Consider the following 25,720-nt stretch of genomic DNA (forward strand, 5'->3'; position numbering starts at 1 on the left):
TCCTTCCTTCCTTCCTTCCTTCCTTCCTTCCTTCCTTCCTTCCTTCCCATGGTTTCTCAGTCATTTGTCCATGAACTGCCATTGATCCTCTATAAATTGTTAAGGATACACAAAACTTGTATAACCAAAAGTTTTTACATCCTAAAACTAATCCAGACCAATAAGCGTTCAAGTGCCTACTCTGTTCAAGGTGCTGTATTAGGTGCTGGGAAAACAAAGAGAAGACAAAAATCATTCCTGTCCTCAAGGAGCTTACATTCAGCATGTAAACAGATTGCTATATATACTGATGTTTAAGGAAGAAGAGGACACTAATGAATGACTATGGGGTCAGGAAAGTCTTATTGTAAAAGGTGGTTCATGAGTTGGGCTTAAAAGGGCATATAAACAAATAAGCATATACAGATTATTTAAGGAAGGAGACAGCCCTAACAACTAGGGAGATAAGGAAAGACTTTTCTGTGGGAAGAGATTCATGAACTGGGCAAGAGATTCTAGGAAGCAGGTAAAGGAGTTCCAGGTATGGGAGAAAACCTGTACAAAGGCATGGATGTGGGTGATAGAATGCCCAGGTCAAGGAATCAACCATTCAGAACTCATTAGGTATCTGCTATATATCAAGAAGCAGCTAGGTGGCTCAGTGGATAGAGTACCAGGCCTGGAGTCAGGGAGACTTGAGTTCAAATGTGACCTCAGACAATTACTAGCAAGTCACTTAACCTTTGCTTGGCTTAAACCACTGGAGAAAGAAATGGTACACTACTCTATGCCAAGAAAACCGCATGGATAGCATTTAGCGTGCTATGGTCCATGGGCTAACAAAGAGTTGGACACGACTGAAGGACTGAAAAACAACAAGAAATGGAGTGGATACTGTGCTAATTAAAGGGAATGAAAAGACAAAAACAAAACAGCCCATGCCCTCAAGAAGCTTATATCCTGTTACAGTTAGATGACACAGCAGACAGAGTACCGAGCTTGTAGTTAAGGAGATCTGAACTGGAGCCCTGCCCCACCCTATCAATGTCTGCATGTATAGGCTGTTACCTTTCAGCCTCAGTTTCCTGAGCTCAATGGTTCTGAGCCCTTTCTACTCCAGGTCCATGCTCCTTTACAAATCCATGGGCTGTGTGGCCATATTCTATTCTTATCTTTGTTTCATTATTGGAACCATTGGTTCAAACTGATTCCTATTTAAGGGAAAGATGGTGAACAACCACAGAAGTCACCAGGTTCAATAATAATAATAATTTTTTTTTCTTTTTGGAGGGGGAAGGCAGGGCAATTGGAGTTACATGACTTGACCAAGGTCACACAGCTAGTTTTTTAGTGTTAAGTGTCTGAGGTCGGATTTGAACTCAGGTCCTTCTGACTCCAGGGCCAGTGCTCTATTCCCTGCACCACCTAGCCGCCCCCAGGTTCAATAATTATTAAAGATTCTGATAGCTTGTATTCTTTTGAAGTTCAAATCTACAGCTTCACATCCCAGTGCCTGCTTAACAAAAGTGCCAACTCACATGTAAGGTAGGAAAGGAGTGTGGCATAACAGAAAAGACCTCAGAGGCCACTGAATCTACCCCTCTCATTTAGTGATTAGAAAACTGAGTCCCTGATGGTTTAAAAATAATTTCAGTTGTTCAGTCGTTTCAGTTGTATCTGACTCTTTGTGACCCCATCTGGGGTTTTCTTGGCAAAAATACTGGACTGGTTTATCATTTCCTTCCCCAAATAATTTTACAGATGAGGAAACTGAAACAAACGAGGTTAAGTGACTTGCTCTGGGTCACACTGCTAGTAAGTGTCCGAAGTCACATTTGAACTCCAGACCCAGTTCTCTATCCACTGTGCCACCTAGCGGCCCCTTAAAAAAAGTTAACATTTATGTAGCAATTAAAGGTTTATGAAGAGCTTTGAAGATATTGCCTCAGTGAATCCTAACAACAATCTCGAAAGACAGGTGCTATTAACAACCTTATTTTACAGAAGAAGAAACTAAGGCTTTGGGACTTGCCCAGGGTCACCCAGCTAGTAAGTGTCTGAGGCAGAAGTCAAACTCAGCCCTTTCCGACTCTGGGTGTAATGCACCCAGGGAATGAACAGCTGAGATGAGATTCAAATTCAGCATCTGTGACTCCAAGCTCAGTATTCCTTCTGTTCCCATGACAATGTTAGGAGCAACCAAAAAGGTACTTCTGCTATATTTCCCATATGTAATAAATGAATTTATTCATTTTTTAGTCCAGTCCTGTGATTTCAATGGTAGGGAGCTCCCAGTAAAGAGACTCCTTCTACCAATGCATATCTGTCTACTTAAGGTGTTAGAGAGAGGTCCGGTGCTCTAAGAGATCAAATGAGTTGACTAGAGGCACTCAGAAAGTATATGTCAGAAGTGGGATTTGAACACACACACACACACACATCTTTCTTGCATCTGAGGCTGACCCAATCCATCATGCCTCTCCCATAAAAAATATACCGTTGTACAGCCAGGGTGAAGTGCCATATTTTCTCTTACCTCAATGCCTTCTTTGTTTAAGGCATACTCATCGAAATTCAAAATGGCAATCTTGATTGTCCTTGGAGGGGGTAACACAGTCAGACCAATGTTAATAGCATTACTGCGCTTGGAATCCAAAACAATGATTTCTTGTCGTTTTCCATCTGCAGCAGTTTTCTTAGTGAGAAAATAAAGGAAAAATTCAAGATTAATTCATAATCTTTGGTGCTGTGTTCCTTTCATCAAGGAACTGTTAAAAGCTAAGCCTTTCAACTGACTACTCATTTAGGGAGGAAAACAAAGGGCTCAAAGCCAGGAGAGGGAAAGCCTGGCGACTGACCAGTTTGAAGAGATCAAGGAGTCAGTGTGGGGAGCAGGCCAAGCATGGGTCAGGCAATGGAACTTTGCAAGTCAGACACATTACAAAATCAAATTGATTTTCCTTTAATGGGGGAAAGGGAATAATTGTGATAGTTGGTAAGAAAAGGGCAAATTCTGTATTTCCAAAGAAGTACTAGAAACAAAATTAAAACCTTCAAGGGTTGCCATGACAGGTATTGAGAAAAGTGCTAGCATTTGCCTTATTTGGCTCTAGATTTTCAGGGGATTCACATTTTTGTTTGTTTGTTTTAGAGGCAACTGCCTGGGAGTCATATAACTAGTAAGTTTCTGAGGCTGGATTTGAATTCAGGTCTTCCAGATTCCACTAATCTATCCACTGCACCACCTAGCTTCCCTGAGAGGATTCACATTTAAAAAGTATATGGCAATATGTGCTTTGAGATTTTGAGCACATGGTTTAAGAATGCAGACTTTCAGGATGAAAGCTAGTATTTCTAAGAAATTGTGGGTATTCCTGAGTAGCTGCATTAGTCTTGAATGATAAGGAGAGGGAAGAGGGGCACAGGGCAGGGAAGAGTCAGAGATAGAAAAGAAGGGGAAGGAAGGGAAGGTGAACATAAGAGAGAGCAGAAGTAAGGGGTCAGAGTAAACAAGCTGATACTCCTAGCTCATCTTGATTTTGTGAGGGGTCACTCTGGAAAAAGACTCTGAAAAGCTTGGTTAATACTTCTTCTTGTCTATTTGTGTAAGTCCCCTAAGGGCTGGATTTATGTCCTGTCTAGGACAATCCCTTAGCCACCTACTAGGCTAAAGGCTGATGATGGTAAGGGAGAAGGTTAGCGGTCAGGGGAAACAAAATCTGACCATACTCTAAATCTTTCCTTAAGGGTAAAGGGCTGTCCCCAAAGACTGAAGTCTAGGTGGTTTGGTACTGGAAGAACTCTCTTTGGAATGGCTTCCTCATGAGAAATTGAATTTCCTTCATCCCTCAGTTCTTCTGGTATTTGAAGGTCTCCTCCCCACCCTGTTTATTCTAGAGAGGGGTAGTCAAAACTGACACAGATCGGCTGGCTAGGTGGGGCAGTGAATAGAGAACTGGCCCTGGAGTCAGGAGGCCCAGAGTTCAAATTCGGCCTCAGACACTTGACATACTTACTAGCCATGTGACTTTGGGCAAGTCACTTAACCCCAATTGCCCTCCAAAAAAGCAATCCCCCCAAAACAAAAAAATTGATGCATATAGAACCAAGTGCTCAGGAAGGTCTAACTTGCAAGGACACTACAATAAAATTTCCATGACAGCGTCATAATGCCAATTATGAGGCCATAGGTTAGCAAATGGAAGAAGGAAAAAAGAGGAAGCTTCCTTGGTGCCCCTACTGTGAAAGTTCTTGGTTGCCTTAAATGTCATTTTCCATTCCTACTCAATTGGGACACTTGCACATTTAAAGGAAGAAGGCTGATTTTGGATTCTTCGAAATGTATTCATGGAGGAACAGGTCAAATTACTTTTTTTCAGGAAGGAAAATCTGAAAAGTATTGCAGCCCTTGGGAATTGCCAGGGCAACTGGGTTTTCAGGGAAGGGTAGAGGAGCTTCCCTGTGAAATCTGGGTGCCAATGTTTTGAAACAACTGAATTCCAAAAGAAATGTGGTTGTACATGCCACTCACCTGGGACAAACTTGCCTTTTTTTTGGAAATTTTTTTTTTAAATTAAAAGAAATTCCTGGGGCAGCTAGGTGTTGCAGTAAATAGAGCACTGGCCCTGAAGTTAGGAGGACCTGGGTTCAAATCTTGCCTCAGGCACTTAATACGTACCAGCAGTGTGACCTTGGGCAAGTCATTTAACCCCAATTGCCTTGCCCTGACCGTTCCAAAAAGCAAAAGAAAAGAAAAGAAAAAAAAAATTCCTGATTGTTCATGGCATCAAGTCTTCTACTTGACATTCAATGACCTTCATCATCTGCCCCAACCCCATATCATCCTGGCACTTCAAGACCAGATCTGACTTTCCATTTCACAGGATTATAGAATTATGAGCAAGAAAATAAAAACCAAAACCAAAACCAAACAAACAAAAACTTTGGCAATCACCTAGCTGGTGAGCTGGGACCAGTTAAGATACATGGAAGGAAAACATAAATGGGAGAGGTGGTGCAAGAGAGGAAAATGAGATGTTGATATGGCAATTAGCTGCTCTGTTCTCTGGAACTACGAGCAGACAGGGCTTTTATATGGCGGCATATTCACTCCAGGCCCTGCCTAACGGCTTCTCGAGGGACCCATTTTCTCCAAAGGAAAGCCATTTCCATGTCTGAATAACTGTAATTGTCAAGAGATTTTTTCTAAATCTGCCCCTCTGCAACTTCCAAGCCTTGTTGCCAGTTCTGTTCTCTGGGGCAAAGAACAAATCTAATCCCTCCATATGATAGCCCTTCAAATACTTGAAGACAGTAATCATGTCCAAGCTTCTCTTCACCAGACTAAATAAACATCCCCAGCTCCTCCAAATTATTCTTGTATTGCATATCTTAAGGTCTTTTCTTGTCCTGGTCACAATTATCTGGATGCTCCTCAACTGATCAATGTGCTCTTAAAAAGCTGCTGCTTAGAGCTGAACACACACATTCCAGATGTGATCGGAGCAGTAAGACCTTCCCTTCCAAAGTCCTGGATCCTATGCCTCTCTTAATGCAGCCTGATTTTTGCCTTCTATGCACAATGCTGACTTTTACTAAGGGTACAATCCATGGAAATACCAAACTTTTTTTCCCCCACAGAACTCTTGTGTAACTTCAATGAAGTTGACTTTTTGATCCCAAGTATAAGTCTTTACATTTATCCCTAATGATTTTGTCATCTTATAATTCTATCCATTGTTCTAGCTTGCAGAGACATTGTTTATCTTGACCCTGACAGCCAGCATGGTGGAATGGTTAGCGAGCTGAACTCTGAGTCAGCGAGATGTGGAGCAAAGTTCTACGTCAGAGAGATAACAACCTTGGGCAAGTCAAGGAATTCTCTGTCAGCAGGTTCTGGGGTGATTTGGTCCTTTCTTCACCAGTGAAACCACAGGTCTGGTCCAAAACAGACAAAAACTCCTCCAACTGATACTGCACTTTAGAATCAACAGTGTTTCCTTCACAATAAGCAGAGGAAGGGGGGTAGTACAGATAAGATCATTCTCATCTTACAGATGAGGAAAGAGGCTCAGGGTGTCTGTGGCTTGCTCAGAGTCATGTAGCTACCAGGGAGCAGAGCCACAAGTGGAACCCACTTTGTGCTATATCACAGCATCTCCCTTTAAATTTTTGTTTATTTGTTTTAGTAGGCAGAAACAAGGAGTCTTCAGGAAGCTACAGATTACTTTAGGCAGCCAGGCAGTACAGGGACCACGTGGTATCTAGAAGACCTGAGTTCAAATCCAACTTCAGATACTTCACAGGTTTGTGATGCTGGGCAAGTCACTTTACCCTTGTCTGACTCAGTTTTCTCATCTGTAAAATGGGCACATCTCTCCCAAGGTTGTTGTGAAGATAAAATAATATTTGTAAAGAACTTTGCAAACCATAAAGAGCTATATTAATGTTTGCTGTTAATTAAAGGATTTTTTTTATTATTTTTTTTGAAGGCAAAAAGAAGCCAAAGTTTTAGTCAGCAAAGTAAGTAACTTTCTTATTCCCAGTTCCTTGGTAGCAGTTTTTTGACTTACAGCCTGAGCATCCAGGGAGAACTAATCCTTTAGAGGGCATAATTTACAAATTCAATCCTATTGAGTGACAGACTTCTCACATATAGTGATAGGAATATTTTATACAGCCCACAAACGAATAATGAATTAGGGCTAGAAGTATTAAGATTAGAGAAGCTACAAAATTAGAATATGTAGTGAAATTGGGAGACTTCAGTTGTTTCCACTGAGTAGTGGAGTACCTCACTGGGATGAAATGAAGACATATGGGTTTGGATTAGACTGATTAATCATCACTTCCAAGAACAGAGAGTTTTAGGGACAACAAGGAAAGAAACATATTGGACTTAGATCTTCCCTTTCTGACCTTACATAGTATTTTGTTTTAAAACTCTCTGAGGCACTAATTTTTTTTCTTTTTGGAGGGGGGAAGGCAGGGCAATTGGGGTTTAGTGACTTGCCCAAGGTCACACTGCTAGTCAGTGTTAAGGGTCTGAGGATGCATTTGAACTCAGGTCCTCTGGATTCCAGGACTGGTGCTCTATTCACTGTGCCACCTAGCTGCCCGCTGATGCACTTATTTAATAATGTGAACTACAGATATCTGTATATTTTTGTTCTTTGATCTTCTACTAGACTGAAAGTTCCATGAGGATGGAGATTGTCATATCTAAACTTTGATCATGTCAAGCACCTAACGCATGCTCTGCACACAGTAACTGTTGCATAAATATTTGGTGAGTGGAATTGAACAGGAAATATCTGTGGGTGAACTGCCACTAAATAGGGATTATAATGTAGTTCAATTCACAAACTCCAGTACATTATAGAACTACTCAATTGTAGAGAATGGAACATTGACTGATTTGGACATTGGGGTCATAACATTTAAAGCTAGAAAGGCCCTTAGAATGCATCTGGTCTACTTTCCTCATCTGATAGATGAGGACACTTTTCTAGTAGGAAAAGAATAGTAAAAATAGTAAATAAAACTCATAAAGCTTGGAGAACGTTTAAAAAAAAGATCTTATTGGGAGCCTGGGGGTGGCAGAGAGGGAGAAGGAAACATGTGCTAAGAATTAAGAGTTACCAAAAGCTCAAAAATAACAAATCAAAACATTGAATAGTTAACTGGTAATTTTTAAAAGGTTTTTTTTTAAATAAAAAGTGAGAAGAGAGAATTCCCTAGCATGCATCAGGTCAGATACACATTAGAAAATAGATAAATTTAAAATGAATTTAAAGAGTTGGCACCTTGCAAGGAACTCCAAAGCCCATAATAAAGGGATCTTTAGATGAGAATAATAGTGGTTCCCATTTGAATGGTGATTCCAAAGAGCATCAGGGAGTTCTCACCTCATTCTTGTGGGGTTGGAGGATGACTGGATCCAGAGCTGGAAGTGGCTTTAGAAGCCATCAAGTCTAGTCTGTTTATTTTACAGATAAGAGAACTGAGACACAGAGAGGTCAAAGAACTTGCCCAGGGTTATACAGCTCACCATTGTCTGAAACAGGGTCTAGACCTAGGTTCTCCTAACTCCAAATCCAGGTCCCTATCGATTACATCAGAGGTTCTCAAAGTGTGGTCTGAGGAATCGCTGAGACCCCTTCAGAGCTTCTGCAAGGTCAAAAATATTTTAATTTCTTTCTTTCTTTTTGCTTATTGGAGGGCAATTGGGGTTAAGTGACTTATCCAAGGTCACATGGCTAGTTTTGTGTTAAGTGTCTGAAGCCGCATTTGAACTCCTCCTGACTCCAGGGCTGGTGTTCTATTCACTGTGCCACCTAGCTGCCCCTTTAATTTCTAATATGCTAAATATCGATAGGTATAGCCTACATTAACAATTCTTTGGGATATTCAACAATTTTTAAGAGTATAAAAAGTTCCTAAGACTAGAGAGATTGAGTTTGCATTGCACAGCACCATAGGCTTCAAACACAAACAGCAAAGAGAATTCTTTGCAGTCTTGAATGAGAGAAATGTTAAAGATGAGAAAGTCATCTTTGTTGTTTGTAGGCTGGAGGTACTAGATTAAACAATGGCAAAAGCAGAGGATTCCAACAAACTAGATGTGACCAAATCACAGGGATTGGACGTGCTTGGGGCTAAATATCAAAGCTTTTGAGTTTGCTGTCATGAAGGATAATCAGGACTCCCCACATAATATTCTGTAGTACCCATGGCAAACATCATGGGTTGTGGAGTCCCTGGTGTCTTTCAAGATTTAGCTCAAGCATCACCTTCTGCATGAAAAATTGAAATGTCAGATACTTTCAGTGATATAGTGAAAAGAATACTGAATTGAAGCCCAGTTTTGGAGTTTACTGTAGTAATCTAGGCAAGTCTCATTATCTGAGACTCAATTCCCTCCCTTGTAAAATAGGGATAGTACTTAACCTTCACTGGACAGTGATGAGGAAAGCACTCTGCAAACCTTAACAAGCAAGATAAATGTGAGCTACCAGCACATTTAATTTTCATTTTACTTCTTATACCAGGGTTCTGGAAAGTCTCTCCTCTGCCCAAGGGGTGAAATTCTGAGACAAGGGATTATCATTATGATAACAGGAAACAAGGTGGGAGTGACTGGGGGAGGCAGAAAGGAAGAAAGCAACCACTCCTCCCAAAAGCAGTATTCCTTTCATTTCCTTTCACTCTTCTCTTTTTAATCTCTCTCAGTTTCTTATACTTCTGTGCCCTATTCTCCATTTTGGGCACTTCAGTTTCTTCTACCACTTTATTTCTTTTTTTGCTTTTTAGAGGGGAGAAGGCAGGGCAACTGGGGCCAAGTGACTTGCCCAGGGTCACACGGCCAGCAAGTGTCAAGTGTCTGAGGCTGGACCCAAACTCAGGTCCTCCTGACTCCAGGGCCCATGCTCCATTCGCTGCACTCCTTACTACTCCATTCCAATCATTGAAGAGATGGAGGTTGTAGCACAGGTCCCGTTTTTAAGATTCCTCCCATGTCTGAAGTTCAGGTAGCTATTCCTAGGTGAATGATGGTGGCTGGTAGAAGTAGCACAGGCATTGTGGGGAGGCTTACTTCAGGTGTGGACAGATCAGGGAAGCAGATCTGTAACACTCATACCCATATGTGGAGGACTGGACTAGAGCACTTCCCATGTAGTTCGGCATGGGTACTTTGGCTTCTTGAGCAGGTAAACATGCTCTGGCCCCTTACTAAAGAACATGCGAGACCAGCAGCTCTTGGTTGATCCTCATGTGCCCCTGTGATTGACTAGGGGCTGTGCCAAAGAATTGGTACCTGAACCCAGAGGGCACCTTGGAAGAGGCTTGATGATGTCTCCCTGAGGACTAACTAGGACCTGTTGGTTGAGCATGTTCTTTAGCAAGAAGCCAAAGTATGTGTTCTAAGCCAAAGTATGGATGCCTAGCTCCCTGGGGAGGCGGGGTCCAGTCCACTTCCTCCCATCTACCCTACCCCCACTCATATAAATGTTTTATTTAAACAACAGTGCTATCATCAACTATTTTATTCTATATTTATAAACCACAGTTAGGGTTAAAGGAAATAAAAAGCTCATAGGACTAAGTTTGTGCCCTCTTAAGCTTTTAAAATATTTACTTGTTATTCTTTTTCATACCTATGATAACTCTTACCTAACACTCTGACTTCCTTCAAGTCTTACTAAAATCTCACTTTTATAGGAAGGCTTTCCCAATCTCCCTTAAATCTATTTATTTTGTTGGTCACTTTCAATTTATCCTGTCCATAGCTCATTTGCACATTTTGTTATTGTTCAGTCATTTTTCAGTCATGTCCAACTCTTCATCATCCCATTTGTGGTTTTCTTGGCAAAGATACTGGAGTGGTTCGCCATTTCCTTCTCCAGCTCATTTTACAGATGAGGAAACTGAGGCAATGGCTAGTAAGTGTCTGAGGCTAGATTTGAACTTACAAAGATGAGTGTTCCTGACTCCAGGCCCAGCACTTTATCTTACTATACCCCCCAGCTGCCACTACATTATTTTTTTTTGGAGGGCAGTTGGGGTTAAGTGACTTGCCCAAAGTCACATGGCTAGTAAGTGTCTGAGGCTGGATTTGAACTCAGGTCCTCCTGACTCCAAGGCCAGAGCTCTATTCACTGCACCACCTAGCTGCCCCCTGCCACTACATTTTTACATAGTAATTTACAAGTCTCCCCCACTAGACTTTGAGCTCCTTCAGAACTGGGGCTATTTTTTGCCTCTCTTTCTATTCCTAGCACTTAATAAATGCTCGTTGACTAACTGATCTATCTTAGGTCCTTTTCTTTCTTTTTTGCTTTTTGGAGGGAAATTGGGGTTAAATGACTTACCCAAGGTCACATGGCTAGTTTTTTTTGGTGTGTTAAGTGTCTGAGTACGGATTTTAACTCGGGTCCTCCTGACTCCAGGGCCAATGTTCTATTCACTGCGCCACCTAGCCGCCCCCGTCTGTTTTCTAATTCCACAAGTCTTAGATCTCACCCATTTAAATCTCACACAAGAAAACACAGAGTTAATAACTCTGAAGTTTGAGCCAGAAAATCCGGGTTCGAATCCCAGTTCTGCGACTTAACAGGTATAGAGCTGTGAGCAAGTCCACTGAGTATTGAAGTCCCTCAAACCTGAAGGTTAAGTGACTTGTTTGGGATGGAGGGGCTGAGATGTATCAAAGGAAGAATGGGAATTTTAGGCATCCTGACTATGAAGCTGACACTGTCCACTTCTGTCTCTCATAATTAATTCTATATAACATAAGAGGATCAGGAGAGTGACTGATCTGTGATTTCCCCTGGCATGGGAGTTCATCATAAGGAAACTCCTTCTACCTATTCAGGTCAGTACCTTCTTTGCTCTTTTAGAGAGTTGTCTACAGGAAGGAGAGAGAGATAAAATCACCTGCCCTGGGTCACATAGTCAGTTATATGTCAGGTATAACTTGAGCCCAGGCCTCCTGTCCCCTATTCACTTATATGCCACACTGCCTCTATACAGCATAATAATATAGAGGAATAACAGAATGTAAAGATAAGTTTTATCCAAAACTTTAAATATAGAAATAGTATATAAAATAATGTTTGAAACCTAAACTTTTCTTCATAATTAACACAAATGCTAGTTTCCCAAGTAATGGTGAGCATAGTTTGCTGTTTTTATTCTTTAAGAGATAAGAGAAAATTTATAAAACACTGCTTGGATAGAATTCCTCTGTACATCCATTTATTCTCAATATTTAAGGGTTTCTGCCACCCAAAGTTCATGTTAAATTACTTATCAGGTGATTTCTATTTGAAATGTAACTGAATCCTAGGCTCTAACTGTAATCTCATCAGTAGCAGACAGCCCTCAGCCCAGACCCAGTAACAAATGATTTCTTCTCATATAGACCTGGGCTGCTTCCACTTGAGATCTGTCTCCTCTGGGACATGAAACAGCTAAGCGGCATCAACCAAATTCAGAATTCTAAACTAGAGTTTAGACCAGCCCTAGAGATGCGAAATGAAACCCAGTATATTGTTTATATCTCTTTGCAGAGAGAAAAAAGTTCCATAGAATGTTAGAGGGGAAGAGGCCTTAGAGATTTTTCTACTTGAAGCCTCTCATTTGACAAATGGGGAAACTGAGAGTTAGAAGTGAAGTGACATACTCAAGATCCCAGAGCACATTACCCAAGTCGCCTGATTCCTTACCACCTCAGTCCTAGATTCTTTCCATCACACTAGCTTTTTTGGGGAGGGAGGGGGAAGGTAGGGCAATTCGGGTTAAGTGACTTGCCCAAGGTCACACAGTTAGTTTTTGTGTTAAGTGTCTGAGGTTGGATCTGAACTCAGGTCCTCCTGACTTCAGGGCCGGTGCTCCATTCACTGTGCCACCTAGTCGCCCTAACACACTAGCTTGTTTTAAAGTAAGCTTACATTCTTGTTCTCTCTTTTTTCCTCTCTCTCTCTTTCTCTCTCACTTGGTCTCAGTCTCTGTCTCTCCCCCCCCCCCCCCCCCCCCCGTCCTCAACCCCCACCCTTCGAATCCCCACACCCCCACCCCAACCCCACTGTCTAAACTGACAAGACAAGAAGCAATATGTAGATCCATGTACCACAACCCATTTAGACAGAAAATCATAAGGGACATTTTTGTTTTCTTATCATTTCTATTGTCGTTATTATAATCTTTAATCTGGCAAATCGGCCTCCTTCTTCCCTGGGGCAGGGAGCAGGTGGGGACGGGGAGATTGCTCTGATGATTATAGTCACATCCCGATGACTCTTTCTTGGTGTAAGTTTTCTGTCCTAAATCACAAATGACTCCCCTGTGTTATATGTTGCCATGGGAAGTCTATTCCATTTTATTTTGGTACACTCTATTGTGTTTAATAAAAAACTTCTTGTGAGCCAGAATTAGGAAGTGGCTGTTTATAGCTGTGCTTTATGGAAATCACAGTTAGGGATTAGAAACAGAAGTAAAACTGGTCACATCTGTATCAAGTAACACAAGCCAAAAAAATGGAGTCAAGACTTTAGGATAACTTCCCCCCCCCCATTTTAATGCATGTTAGCTTTAAAATAAACTTCATTTCATTTTAATTTCATCTTTCTTTCCCATGTCCTTAATTAGCACCTACTCATCTTGACTACACCAAAAAGTAATGAGCTGGGTTTTTATTTCTAGTTGTGGAATATCTTGGAATGGAAATATCGTGGAATTTCAGTAAATTGTTCTCTGTATTACCTTGATTTTAAATTTCTGTTCTAGAGCTGAGATATGGAATATGATCTTAGATTAGAGGCATTGAGTCATAGTTTTAGAAAGGATCTCAGAGTACAAGTAGCCAAGCCCCCATCGAAAGCATGAATTTGCTCTATGCTGATGAGCTCGTCTTTATTGGAAATATAACTTTAACCCAGCAACTTAAAAAAAAAAATCCCCAGCAACTTTTTAAGATGCATTAAGTACAGATAACTCTTCTCCTGATCTGTCCTACTAAAAGCCATGTCCTAATGAGTCCAAGAATGCAGAGTATTTATATAGGCCACATATTCAGGGTTTCCTGGGGAAGTCATTTAGTCATGCTCCTTCCTTTTAAAAAAACAAATAAAGTTTTATGTTTCCCCATTGTCAAATGGTTACTTCTCTCTCCTCTTCCCTACCCTCTGCCAAAGTTAGCTTCCTCCCAGGAATATCCACTGGTGATTAGCAATCATTGTTTTTACTAGCTATATCATATTTTCCCTCTGGAGTCCAGAGGGACTTAATCCCCTTAATAAAAGGATTTGGTCTGTAAAACTTGGACTCAGTCAAAAGACTGCACCCAAGGACCTAGAGAGGCACATGTGTCTACAAGGCCTCAGGTTCCCCATTCCTGTGCCTGGACCAATGGGAATCTAATGAACCACAGTTAGATAAATCGGCACAATGAAAACGCCATCTAGATGACACCCATGCTGATTAAGTTAGTGGATTAAGAAGGTCAAAGTTTTCAGTTTGATCTCAGTAACAATTCATTTTTAACAACTAAAAATATTTTCTATAGTCACAGATGTATTCCTATTCCTAGTCATTTATCTTTTAAATAGTCACTTAGAATTGGGTGAAAAGCTTTGTTACCGTTCCTAGACAAACTCAAATCACCATGACATTGATAATGGGTCACTGGTATCATCTTTACATAAACTACTTGATGTACATTATAAAAACCATGTCTTTAGTTACCTGAATGTACAGGGCTGCTTCTTTGATAGGGGTTTTTCTTCACTGTCTCCCAGAAGCCTCCACCAGATTCCTCCTCTGAGACTTCATGGTGGTGCAGAGGTGACAAGAGAACCTCAAAAACTAGACCAGCAGAGGGAAAACTTTGGCAAGTTTTGCCATACCAGAAAGGCTTCAAATATAGCCCCGGTGAAAGAGTAACTGCTGTCCAAAGACTGGCCTGGATAAGTACAGAAGGATTTGTCACTATCTACCTGGCATAAAGCTGATGAATTTTTTGGTCATGGCAACCATCCTGCCAACACGGCTCTCTAGACTCCCTTTTGGGAAAATCTAATCATACTTCATTCTCATATGTAGTTCCTCATTGATGTGGAACAAAAGTAGGTAATGTCGAATGGGTTAGTTGAGTTTTTACTGTGTGCATGTGTGTGTGTGCGCATGTGTGCATGCACATGCGTGTTTGCACGTAACAGGGGGAGGCATTTAGGGGAGGTGGCATTTGATAAAAGAAAAACTTGTGAACCAACTAAAGCCAATCACAACAAACCTTTCTATATCACACAGTGAGGTGGCTTTGAAATGAGTTGTAGGAAGCCATAGCTCAATATATGCCCGTGTTCTCCGTACTGGAAGAGCCTTAACTCGGAGGACTGACTGATTTTCAAACAGAGCAGATTTCCCACACTGGTTGACTGGGAAGCCCACATGGAATGACTGAAGACCTGTCCCTTCTATGGTACCTCTGTAACAGCTCTGTGTCTCACTATCCTTAAGTTGTACAGGCAGTAGTGCAACAGGTCCTTTCAGCTCACCAGGGGAAATCCCAGTGAGGAATAAAGATGGGAGTGAAGGGATTGTTGGCAGCTTCTGGCCATGTGCCTGGAAAGCAAGCCTGGCCCTCTAACTCATTCCCCACTGCTCACGGATTGTCAGCACTCTGTCCAATCAGTCATGAGCATTCAGTTGAATGCTACAAGAAGTTTAGAGACCCTGATATAGGAGTTCAGTGCTCTACTCCCCTTTTATAGCTCTTTAGGCATACTTATTCAGGGTAATATACCATAACCAAATGATCAACCCTTTCCATGCTACCCCTTCTTCCTTCCCCCTCCCCTGAAAGTATAGGATTAGTGGAGATAAACAGCATACAAAATACAATTTTGTGTTTGAGCTTTTCTATTTCCTTTGTGTTTGATCCTTATGTGAATCTGTTTCCATGGGGGAACACGGAATATTTTTGCTTAAGGGCTCATCTAGTCACTGAAAGTGGTGATGTAGATGGCTGTGTACTCGGCAAAGTGCTTCCACAAACCTCATTTCATTAAGAGGGAGAAACAAATATGAGTGGTGACAAAGGACATTTTGCAGTTTGAATAGAATTTTATGGATGTGATAATTAAAGAAATATTTTCAAGGCTGCAATATACACTGACTATAAGTTCTCAGCCTGCTTTTAAAGATGAGAAATCTACCTAAGTGTCAAAGCTAGGATCTTTTTTTTTAATGCAATGAATCATTAGACAAATGTTATTAAGTCTATTAGTGAAGATTTTTTTTTCTTAGTGCCCTATGTTAACTTTTACTTGTCCTGCTTAATAGGTACCTTATAGTGAGTTATCTTGTTTTTAGTAACTTGGAATATGAAGTGTAATTCATATATGCAATACATCAGCTAAGGGCTAAAACATTCAGGTGTAAACCAAAAACTTCAATCAGTCAGCTCAATGCATGTACTGTCTATTATACTCCATCCAAAACATAGAGAGATTAGGTTATGTGGAAAGGTCCATACTTTTGGCATTCTGTAAGCCTACTCAGGGAATTACTTTAAAAAATGTCACTTGAAAGATGATTTATCTTCTTTCGCAGGCATGGAATTGCATCCCAGAGTCAACATCCAAACTATCTAACGTTACATTAGAATTGCTTGATCACTATATTCATTGACTGGGTAATGTAATTTCTGGGCAGCTAGGTGGCAGAGGGAGTAGAGTACTGGGCCTGGAGTCCAGAAGCCTCATCTACCTGAGTTCAAATATGGCCTCAGATACTTATTAGATGTGTGACTCTGGGTAAGTCACTTAACTCTGTTTGCCTCAGTTTCTCATCTGTATAATGAACTGGAAAAAGAAATGGCAAACCATTTCAGTATCTTTGTCAAGAAAACCCCAAATGGGGTCATGAAGAGTCAGACATACTGACTGGAACAACTGAATAACAACATTATTTCCCGCAAGTCAATAGTTTTTATTCTCTAACTGGCTAATGTGAATGTTACCTGGCTAATGGTTTTAAATGTATCTTCCTTCTTCCAAGCTCTGATCACTTGGGTTCTTAGATGGCCATTTTGGTTAATATTCACTGACTACTGCCCACATTATCCAGGCTCACAACAACTGAAATGGAGCTAAAGAATAAGAATCATGGGGTGGCTAGGTGGCATTGTGAATAGAGTACCAGCCCTGGAGTCAGGAGGACCTGAATTCAAATTCGGTCTCAGACACATATCACTTACTAGCCATGTGACCTTGGGCAAGTCACTTATCTCCAATTACCCTGCCTTCCCTCCTCCAAAAAGCAAAAAAAGCAAAAAAACAAAAAACAAAAAAACAAAACAAAGAATCATGACATTTATGTCTAGGATGGAAATGATAAATTAATCATTCAAATCATAATAGATATATGGCTCCTATTGAATGAGTAAGGCAGCATAAACATATTTTATCAGCTACAGAGCTGTATGGTCTTACCAAATGATGAAATGAAATGCCACAAATGAAAGGAACAAGCTAGATGTTAGTGGTACCTTTGTGACAGACAGTTCCTTGGATTTAGACTCAAAGAGGTGCTCCAGTTTGGAAGTATCCACTTTAATGGGTTCCAGTTTCGACCACAGGAATTCTCTGCAGCGTTTGTTTTTACACTGCCACTCAAATGGCCGCACCTCATTCCAAAAGAGACGGATGGTTTTCTTCTTCTTTGTGAATGCTGGCTGACCCCTCGGAACCTGGGGCCACCCTAAACCCTGAGGAGTGCCAAACATGGGGGGAGGAGCCAATAAATTAGCAGGGGCTGGAGCTGGAGATGAGCAATCAAAAAGAGGGGGAGGGGGAGGGGGAGGCAAACACAAAAAGGAAGGTGGAGGTGGAGGAGGAGGAATGAGCGAGTCCCTAGGACCCCAATCCATGTCCAAAACGTCTATATCATCCTCATCACCCAAGTCTGTAAAGTCCATCTCTTTGATTTTCAGTTCCCTAGGATTTGCCATGAGCTGATCCCAAATGTAGTCCGACTCCTTCTTTGGTTGTGCTTGTGTCTTCTCAGAGACCTGTTCCCCAATTCCCGCCTCTGATGAGGCCATGCCTTTCGTGAGCTCACCGCTGTTGAACTTCTCAGCAAAGGCTTTCACGCTGCCCTGGTTATCCAAATTTTCAATCTCCATCTTTTTGACATTCTCATCTTTAGCCTGCGTGCTGGCCTGGAGAACAGAGATCCTACTGGCTACGCAGGCGATGGACTCCTCATCTTCTTCTGTCCTCTTCTTCTCCTCCACCTTCTCCGGCTCTTTCTCCTCTTCATCCTTGGGTTTTTTATTATGGGCATACAACATGTCCAGCATAAACCGCTTGTTGTTGAGAATGTTGCTACACTGCTCATTTACACCAGCATCCTGAATGGTCTGTGACCATAGACCTGAAATTATACAAGCATAATTAATGAAAAAGTAGAAAAAAGCATAATGAATGAAAAAAATTTATAAAAAGAAGGGATCCAAATCAACAAGAGCAGATAGTAACTGATGCAAATGAGGACGATGACATTTCAGCAGGTCATAGAGTTGGCACATCAACACCTGCACATATATATCCAGACGGTTCTCTCTTGGATGCGTGATGTTTCTATACAGCTGCTCCTAGATAACTGTTTCTCTACTGAAATTCTACAGAAATTTCCTGTCGGTCCCCAACATACTACAACCCAATCCCTCTGCCAGTCACACATTCATGAAGACGCATTGGTTTTAAGGACCTCTATCTTTAAAGAAGCCAGTTCCTCATTGTTTTCCTTGAATGGCCATGGCTGGTGGATCCCCGCTTTGAGGCTCCCATGGCCCTTCTTTAATGATAACACATATTCTGTTTCTTCTCTTCTCTGTAGAGTCAGCCTCAGAGTTCAGAGATTTAAGTTAAGATCAGAGTCTCTGCTGTTGACTCTCTAGGGATAGGGTCCTTAAGTGTCTACCCCAGTGAATCAAGGACTCCCTGGACAGTTTCTATGGGATACCTCTTTTGTCTTAGTAGAATAGGGAAATCATGGATGGCTCTAGATCAGGGGTGTGGAACCTGCGGCCTCTAGGCCACATGTGACCCTGAAAGTCCTCAAGTGTGGCCCTTTAATTGAATCCAAACTTCACGGAACAAATCCCCATAAATAGAAGGATTTGTTCTCTAAAACTTCGATTCAGTCAAAAGGCTACGCCTAAGGACCTAGACATGTGGCCTCAAGGCCTAGTTCCACTTTGCCACCAGCATGCAAAGACCATAGCCAAAGGACCTTACCTTATTGTTCTTTGATTCAAACTTAAGAAGCATTTAATTAAAAAAGTTATACTCTAACCCACCCAAGAATGGAGGTCTTCAGTGTTGATACATTTTCTAAAGTATACTTTTGCTATTCCATGTACTGAGGACCCCTGTTCAGTTTCACAAATTAAATAAACTTGAGAAACAAACATTATTAAGAGATGAGCAGCCTATTTGAAATGGCACGGGAACTAATCTTTTCATGGCTCTGAACAGCTCTCTTGTTCTTCTATTATGTTGGAGATGTCTGGATTTTCTCACATGAGTAAGAAGACCTAATAGTGCAGTATTTTAAACTCTTGGTTTCTTTGCTTACTTTTCCACCATTACTCTGACATTTATATTACACAAAACTCCAAAGAAGAACCAACATGAATGGAAGAGCATAGGAAGAAGTCACAGAGCAAGAAAAACAAAGACGAGTTTCTTTCAAGCCTTAATATTTTTTCCCCTTTAAATCAACATACTGGTCTGTTGGAAACACAGACCTGCTAAGGGGAAGTGGATTTTCTTTGAGTTCCTCTTATGAGTTTAGAATCACAGGGAAGTGTGTCTGTAGGCACTGAATGGCAGGACTGCCAGAGCTTATTATTCCAATTCACCCCAGCTTGTTTGGATAAACAGCTGGACTTCTCAAAGCCCAGTAATAAAGGACCACTGTAAAGCAGAAGGCATCTGATTATACCATAAAAGTATAGACAGAGCCGCAGCTTGTGAATAATTAGCAGCACTTGTCGATCTCCTGGTCTTGCTAAGAGAAGGCATTCGCTTGTGATTGATAGCTGAGATCCGGCTTTGGGAAAGTTATCCATATTTGGAAGGATGTCGGATAATCTGACCAGCATGAGTTCACTGGCTTACTTTACTAATACAGCTAGTTGATGTATTTCAGGGCTATGAAATGGGGTAATGATGACTAACTGTTAAACCATAATAAACAAAACGAGATGCAGACAACATGAAGAAAGCTTGGATCCTGAGCGTATGTGCCTGCAGCCCTGTATACAGCATTGGAGCAAGCAGCAGAGAAACTCTAGCTAACTTCACTTGGAATAAAATTCAGCTTAGTGTAAGCATGGTCTCATACCTTGCACTGATTCTACTGCGGACTCCAGCAACTCAATAAATATAAGATCAGAGTAAAATGCAATGAATATCCCTGAGATGCAGATGTATCAAACATTTCTCTTCTCGCTCTATCAATGACTGCCAAGACTACGGGCAATAAATCCTAATACTACTTTTTGCCCAGGCAAATAATAGGTGAAAATGGACACCTTAATGAGTTGGCCTGATTGTTAATTGACATAATCTATGTAGCCTTTCTCATTTATATAAAAACAAGGCAATTCTGGAACTAAAGGGCTGTTGCCATAAGAGCCTGTTGAGCGATCCTCACAAGAGGCTTTTTGAGGCCATCAGGCCCCAGAGAATCCAGCTTTAATGAATTTATATGTCTTCTGGTTGAGGACCTTTTTTTTCATATTCTAAAATAAATATTTCAAGGGTCTGTGATGGCACCAGCAAGGGCGCTCCCTCATCAATGAAAGTTGAAACCCTTCCTTAGGCCATTAGGAGATGGTGTTCCCAAGTTTGGGGGAACACATGAATACCTGCTGGCCATTTCTCTGGAGATGAGCTGCTCTCTGAGCTCCATGAGACTGTTTCTTGGAGCTCAGGCAGACAGTCCGCTGCTCAGTCCACACTGAGGGCAAATTAGTCTAAAACATAAAATTCAATCAGCTGATCACATGACATGTGACCTCTAATGGGTTTACTTTAAAAGAGTAATAATAGGCAACTTTTAAAAAGACTATCACTATATACCTGAGGAATTTAACATCCTTTTATATACTAAAGGGAGTGCAAAGAGCTCTGTTTATAAGTTAATAGTGACACCACGCTCACCATTACGGGCAGTTTTTACAGGATTTGCAAATTGCTTCTAACCTTATACTTAGAAATCTAAATGTGGCATATCCTTGTAAATCCTGCGATAAAAACTTAAATATTTTTAAAGATCAAACCCATACTTCCTGTGTTCTATTTTTCATTTTGTGCAAAAATTCTTCTCCCAGCAGTGGAAACAGTTAGATTATGTATGATCCCCAAAGGGAGTAATTCCAAAATTAAAATAGTGTAGTCCAAATGAAGGAAATGGCCTCAATCAAAACTTAGGGGATTCAGCATGCAATATAATACAAGGAGTAGGGGGTGTGGTATTAGAAGATTCGGGTTTGGATGCTGCCTCTTCTATGGACAATATACACGACCTTGGGCAAATTGCTTAACCTTAGTTTCCTCATCTGTAAAATGGGAGCAATAATGTTCATGCTATTTCTTTCCCAAGACTGTTAGGAGGATCAAATGGGGTTCCATATGTAAAGTACTTTATAATACGAGAGTACCTTACTGAGCTATGATCAACCATTGCTTTTCCTATCGGAACACTAACCACAATGGTTCAACTTTGTGACTCAAATACTGCGGTGGATTGCAGGGTCTCATCAATGTGGGGACTGTTCCTACTAATTCACACCACAGTTACCCAGCCTGCACGACTTGCCCATGTACTCCCATAAATGCATCAACGTGTCCTGGACCTTTCTTGTTTTCTCTGGATCTTGTTTCTTCCTCTAGATAACCAATCTTCTTTTGCAGGAAGTGGTGAATCAGACCTGTGACTTCATCGGTTATAGGAACTAGCAGTGAGGAAACTCCCTCTACCAATGCAGACTGGCACCTACTCTGTCCTCATAGTCTGAGGGCATTTCTTTGGGTACTGAGAGGATAAAGTGACTTATCACAGATTACAAAGCCAGAGGCTGGACTAAGACACCAGAGCTTCCTCAATCCAAACCAGAACTCTGACCACTATGTAATATGCCTCTCATTTGTTTGTTACCTTAGGAAAAAGACAAATTAAGGATTTTAAGAAAAATAATAAATTTCACAACACAATGTAACCAAACCCATGTTAACATTGTGTTATGATGTTCCTTTTGGATGGAGGGAAGGTAGGGCAATTGGGGTTAAGTGACTTGCCCAAGGTCACACAGCTAGTTTTTGTGTTAAGTATCTGAGGCTGGATTTGAACTCAGGTCCTCCTGACTGCAGGTCCGGTGCTCTATTCACTGTGCTGCCTAGCATGTTATGATGTTTTGATGTTCTCTATCAATCAATCAGCATTTGCTAAATACTTGCTATGTGCCAACCACTATGCAAGGTATTAGGGACACAAAGACAAAAATTGAATCATAAAACACTGAATTTGTTGGTAACAAACAACTGATTACATAGCTCTTAATTTAACCCTGGAAAGAGAAAATTCTTGCTCTCACAAAGAGAGGAAAGGTGGTAAGAAAATGGTTTCTCTTACAATATATTTTAAACATTATCATAATATAACAAACCAGCCTGGTGCAGTATGCCTCCCTTCCTCCCTCCTTCCTTTCTTCTTTCCTTACCTTTCTCCCTCCTCTTCTTTTTTCTCTTTCTTTCTCTCTCCCTTTCTTTATCTTCTATCCTTGCTACCTTTCTCCTTCCTTCCTCCTTCTTCTCTATCTTTCTTTCTTCCCTTTTCGATATTCAAATCTGATTTCCTGGGTGTAGGGAATTCCCAGTGAAGAGGCCCTTTCTAATTGACACATCTGGAATACTGAGTAGTTAAGTGACTTGCCCAAGGTTACATTATATGTGAAAGGTGAGCTTAGGCCTTTTTGACTTTAAATGCATATCCATAGTGCAACACTACTTTTGAAAAATAAACAAAGAAAAAACAGAATTTTAAAGATTATAGTAAAAGTAACAACTAAGTCAATGAATTATAATGCTTATTTTTCAAGAGAAACCACCTGATCCTTTAATTATCAACAAGTTCAAAAGAATTTCTGAATCCAGCTCTATGGTAAACTCTACTACCGTACACTATGGAAGGATAAATAGATATAGTTCACCTGGGCTGTACCTCTGTACAGCACCATAGCCTCAGCATGGTATAGTGGACAGGGTAATGGACTTGGAGTCTCAAAGGTCTAGGTTCAAATCCTGCCTCAGATACTTATTAGCTATGTGACCCTACAAGGCATTTAACCTCTCTGTGCCTCAGTTTCCTCATTGGGGTGTTGGACCTGATGACCTCTATGATCCCTTTTCAGCTTTAAATTCATGATTTCTCAAGGGGATTGTGTGTATTATCCTATGGTCAGTCCAGTGGTTCACTTCTCTCTCCCACCCCCTATTTTCCTTAGAATTTGTTTGCACGATTGAATAAAGGACTTTACCAGCTTCATTATCACTGGTTAACTTGCTCTCTTTCTCTTCTCTCTCTAAAGTGCTGCTTGTGGAGGAAATGCTAGAGGCCGAGCAGTTGTCTTTTTCATTCACTTCTTCATTCTGCCTTTCCTTCTCACTGAGTATTGCACTTTCTTCTGGTCCTTGGGTCCCCTCAGTTTTTGGCTCCCCTTGCCGACATAACACTTCCTGATGTGGCACATCCGCCCTCCGCTCCACTCCGGCCTCGGCTTTGCATCCTTCTTCTTCCACTCTTTCTGTCTCAGTCTCTGCTTCAGGGTCAGGGTCACTTGCACTCACTGGTGGAGACAACAATGGAGAAAATATTCACTTAACAGTCATTTCTTGAAGGTGTCAAGTGAGAGTTGAAAACTTATGGGAGTGGTGTTGTCCCCCCTCTTTCCATTCTTTTTTTCTCCTAAGGAAAGAAAAATATTCACGGCAGATGTACAAACTCCCAAGTAAGATGCTGATGGCTGCTGGGTGAAATTGAGAGCTACCTGAACAAGTCCATCATCCTTTGCTTTGGCTGTTCCCACACTGGGACCCTTTCCATATTTTCAAAACATGAAATTTGGCTCTGGGGTTCTCAAAACCATTTATAAAACTATCAAAAATGGAGGCTGGACGCTTATCTTCTAGTAAAATGGGGACCTCCACATCTGGCCTGATTTCCTGGGCTATATAAAAACCAAACATGTTACATCATGCTGTCTGCTCTGGGTGGAACTTATCATGTGGATCAGTTCAACTTTCTGAGCCTCCTAATCAAGTCCAAAGAATTGGGGAAAAAATTTTATTCAATCCCTGCCCATGCCAGAAATATGTACCAAGGGATGAAAGCCAGTAGAAGATAAGGTCACTGATTAGAAGGGACAGGGACAAACTCTTCCAAAACCTTCCGCATGCAGAGTTAGTATATGAGGATATGTTTTTCTTTTTAACTGACAAAGTCACAAGGACATGCAGACAATGGGAGTGAGACTCTTGTAAGGGTACATGGAAGTCACCACCAGGCTCTGTGTTAGAGGAGGGGATGTACACATCTCTCCAACAGAATTGCAAGTTGCTTGAAGTCAGAATCTGTTTCCCTTTTGTACAATTAGTACCTCTACCTGATACACAGTAGGCACTTTACAAATTTTTTGGATTGAGTTCCTGCTCAGTAAGCCCTGTCAGAACTTCTTCACCACTGACAAATGGAGTTTTGCTTTCAGTTTCTGAATGACTCAAGATAAATTTTTTCCCCTAAGGCTTACTTAGCAGATCTTCATAAGCTATCTGAACTGTCCCTTGCTAGGAAGATGAAATGCATGTACCAAGGGGTGATCACTAGCCTGTGCACCAGTCCTTGAATAGCTCTAAATGTGACCTGTTTTTCCACTGGGGAATTTCTCAGGGCTTGACCAAGGCATAAATGGGTAATGGGGTGAGGTACTGCTCCTCCATTCCTTTTCCCTTGCTTTACTGGTTTTGGAAGGCTTAAAGAGGTGGTGCTTTGTTAAGCTATTCAGTTCGTGAATTTGATTTTGGAGGCTTTAGTTGAGTAATGCAGGGGCCATGCACAGAGTATGGCATTCAGCATGGAGATAGGTAGACAATCTTACTGCACCGTCGTTATTAGAAAACTCATCTTGAGATTCTGAAAACCTGGGTTCAAGTCCCAGTTGTTACTTAGTAGTTGTATTCAGGACCACTTGAAAGTCACTTAACCTCTCAATTTCTTCTTCTGTAAAATGAGCATAACTACACATGCACTGCCTTCCCCAGAATTCTTGGGAGACAAGCGCTTTGTAGACTTTAAAGGGGTTACACAAATACAGTGAATTTATGACCATGATAACCACTGACAAGTTCTTTGAGTAAGGAGTGTGTTATAGGCCTGGGAGTAAGAGGCATCTTGCTTGATCCTCTCTTCTACTCAAAGACATGCTGAGAGGGACAGGAGAGAACCAAAGAGGAACCCAAATGGTCTGCAACATGCTTCTTAGTTTTATTAGTGTTATGCAATTTTTTGCCTCCAAAAGACAGAAATGAATTATTAGGAGGAGAGACTAAAACACAGGTGAAGAGAAAGCAGAAGCATACCCTTCAGTTTAATTCCCTTTGGTGCTCAAAAGACTTTTCCATGGTGATCCCTTTGGAAATCTGAAAGGAGTACTTAGCAAAGCTTATTAATTTTGTAAGTGTGGCCAAACCAGAGTGTAGAAAAATGGCTGTGTCAGACATTTGGTTGACAGAAAGCACATGTTTTTACACCATTTCCATCTTAATAGCCACATCAAAACTGAAGTGCATTTCCAACAGCCTGGCATATGGCATCCGTTTCACTTTTAATTGACTGGCATATGGTGAGAATTGCTGGTGGCACACAGTCTCCTCCTCCATGCCTGAGCCCTAACAGTGAAATCCAGCCAGTCATCTTCTGTGTTTCCAGCTAAGCCTGGGTCAACATGTGACTTCTACAGAGTGGGAAAGTAACAAGACGTAAGATCTGGGATTTGGCAGTTTGAATGACCAGATTTCCCATTTCAACCTTGACCACATCAATTTACAGCAATGCTTGGTTATTCTTCAATGAAAGCAAAGAATTCAGCCATATTAAGATAAGCAAACTCATG

At 41.1% G+C, this 25,720-nt stretch overlaps 1 protein-coding gene across 7 annotated transcripts in view; it reads right to left on the reverse strand.

The window, feature by feature from the left end:
* FHOD3 (formin homology 2 domain containing 3) overlaps positions 1 to 25,720 on the reverse strand; it is a 749,832-nt gene that overhangs the window by 65,173 nt on the left and 658,939 nt on the right. For all 7 annotated transcript variants that reach the window (XM_069075779.1, XM_069075767.1, XM_069075758.1 and 4 more), the window contains 3 exons: positions 23,090 to 23,398; positions 17,030 to 17,916; positions 2,516 to 2,674 (listed from right to left, as the gene is read on the reverse strand). In XM_069075779.1, the coding sequence (XP_068931880.1) occupies positions 2,516 to 2,674; positions 17,030 to 17,916; positions 23,090 to 23,398 (1,355 nt within the window). The remainder of the gene's footprint in view (positions 1 to 2,515; positions 2,675 to 17,029; positions 17,917 to 23,089; positions 23,399 to 25,720) is intronic.

The sequence above is a fragment of the Petaurus breviceps genome, unplaced genomic scaffold (assembly GCF_028583685.1).
Source record: "Petaurus breviceps papuanus isolate PSGF00001 unplaced genomic scaffold, PetGlider_PUasm1.0 151, whole genome shotgun sequence".
NCBI classification, from domain to species: Eukaryota; Metazoa; Chordata; class Mammalia; order Diprotodontia; family Petauridae; genus Petaurus; species Petaurus breviceps.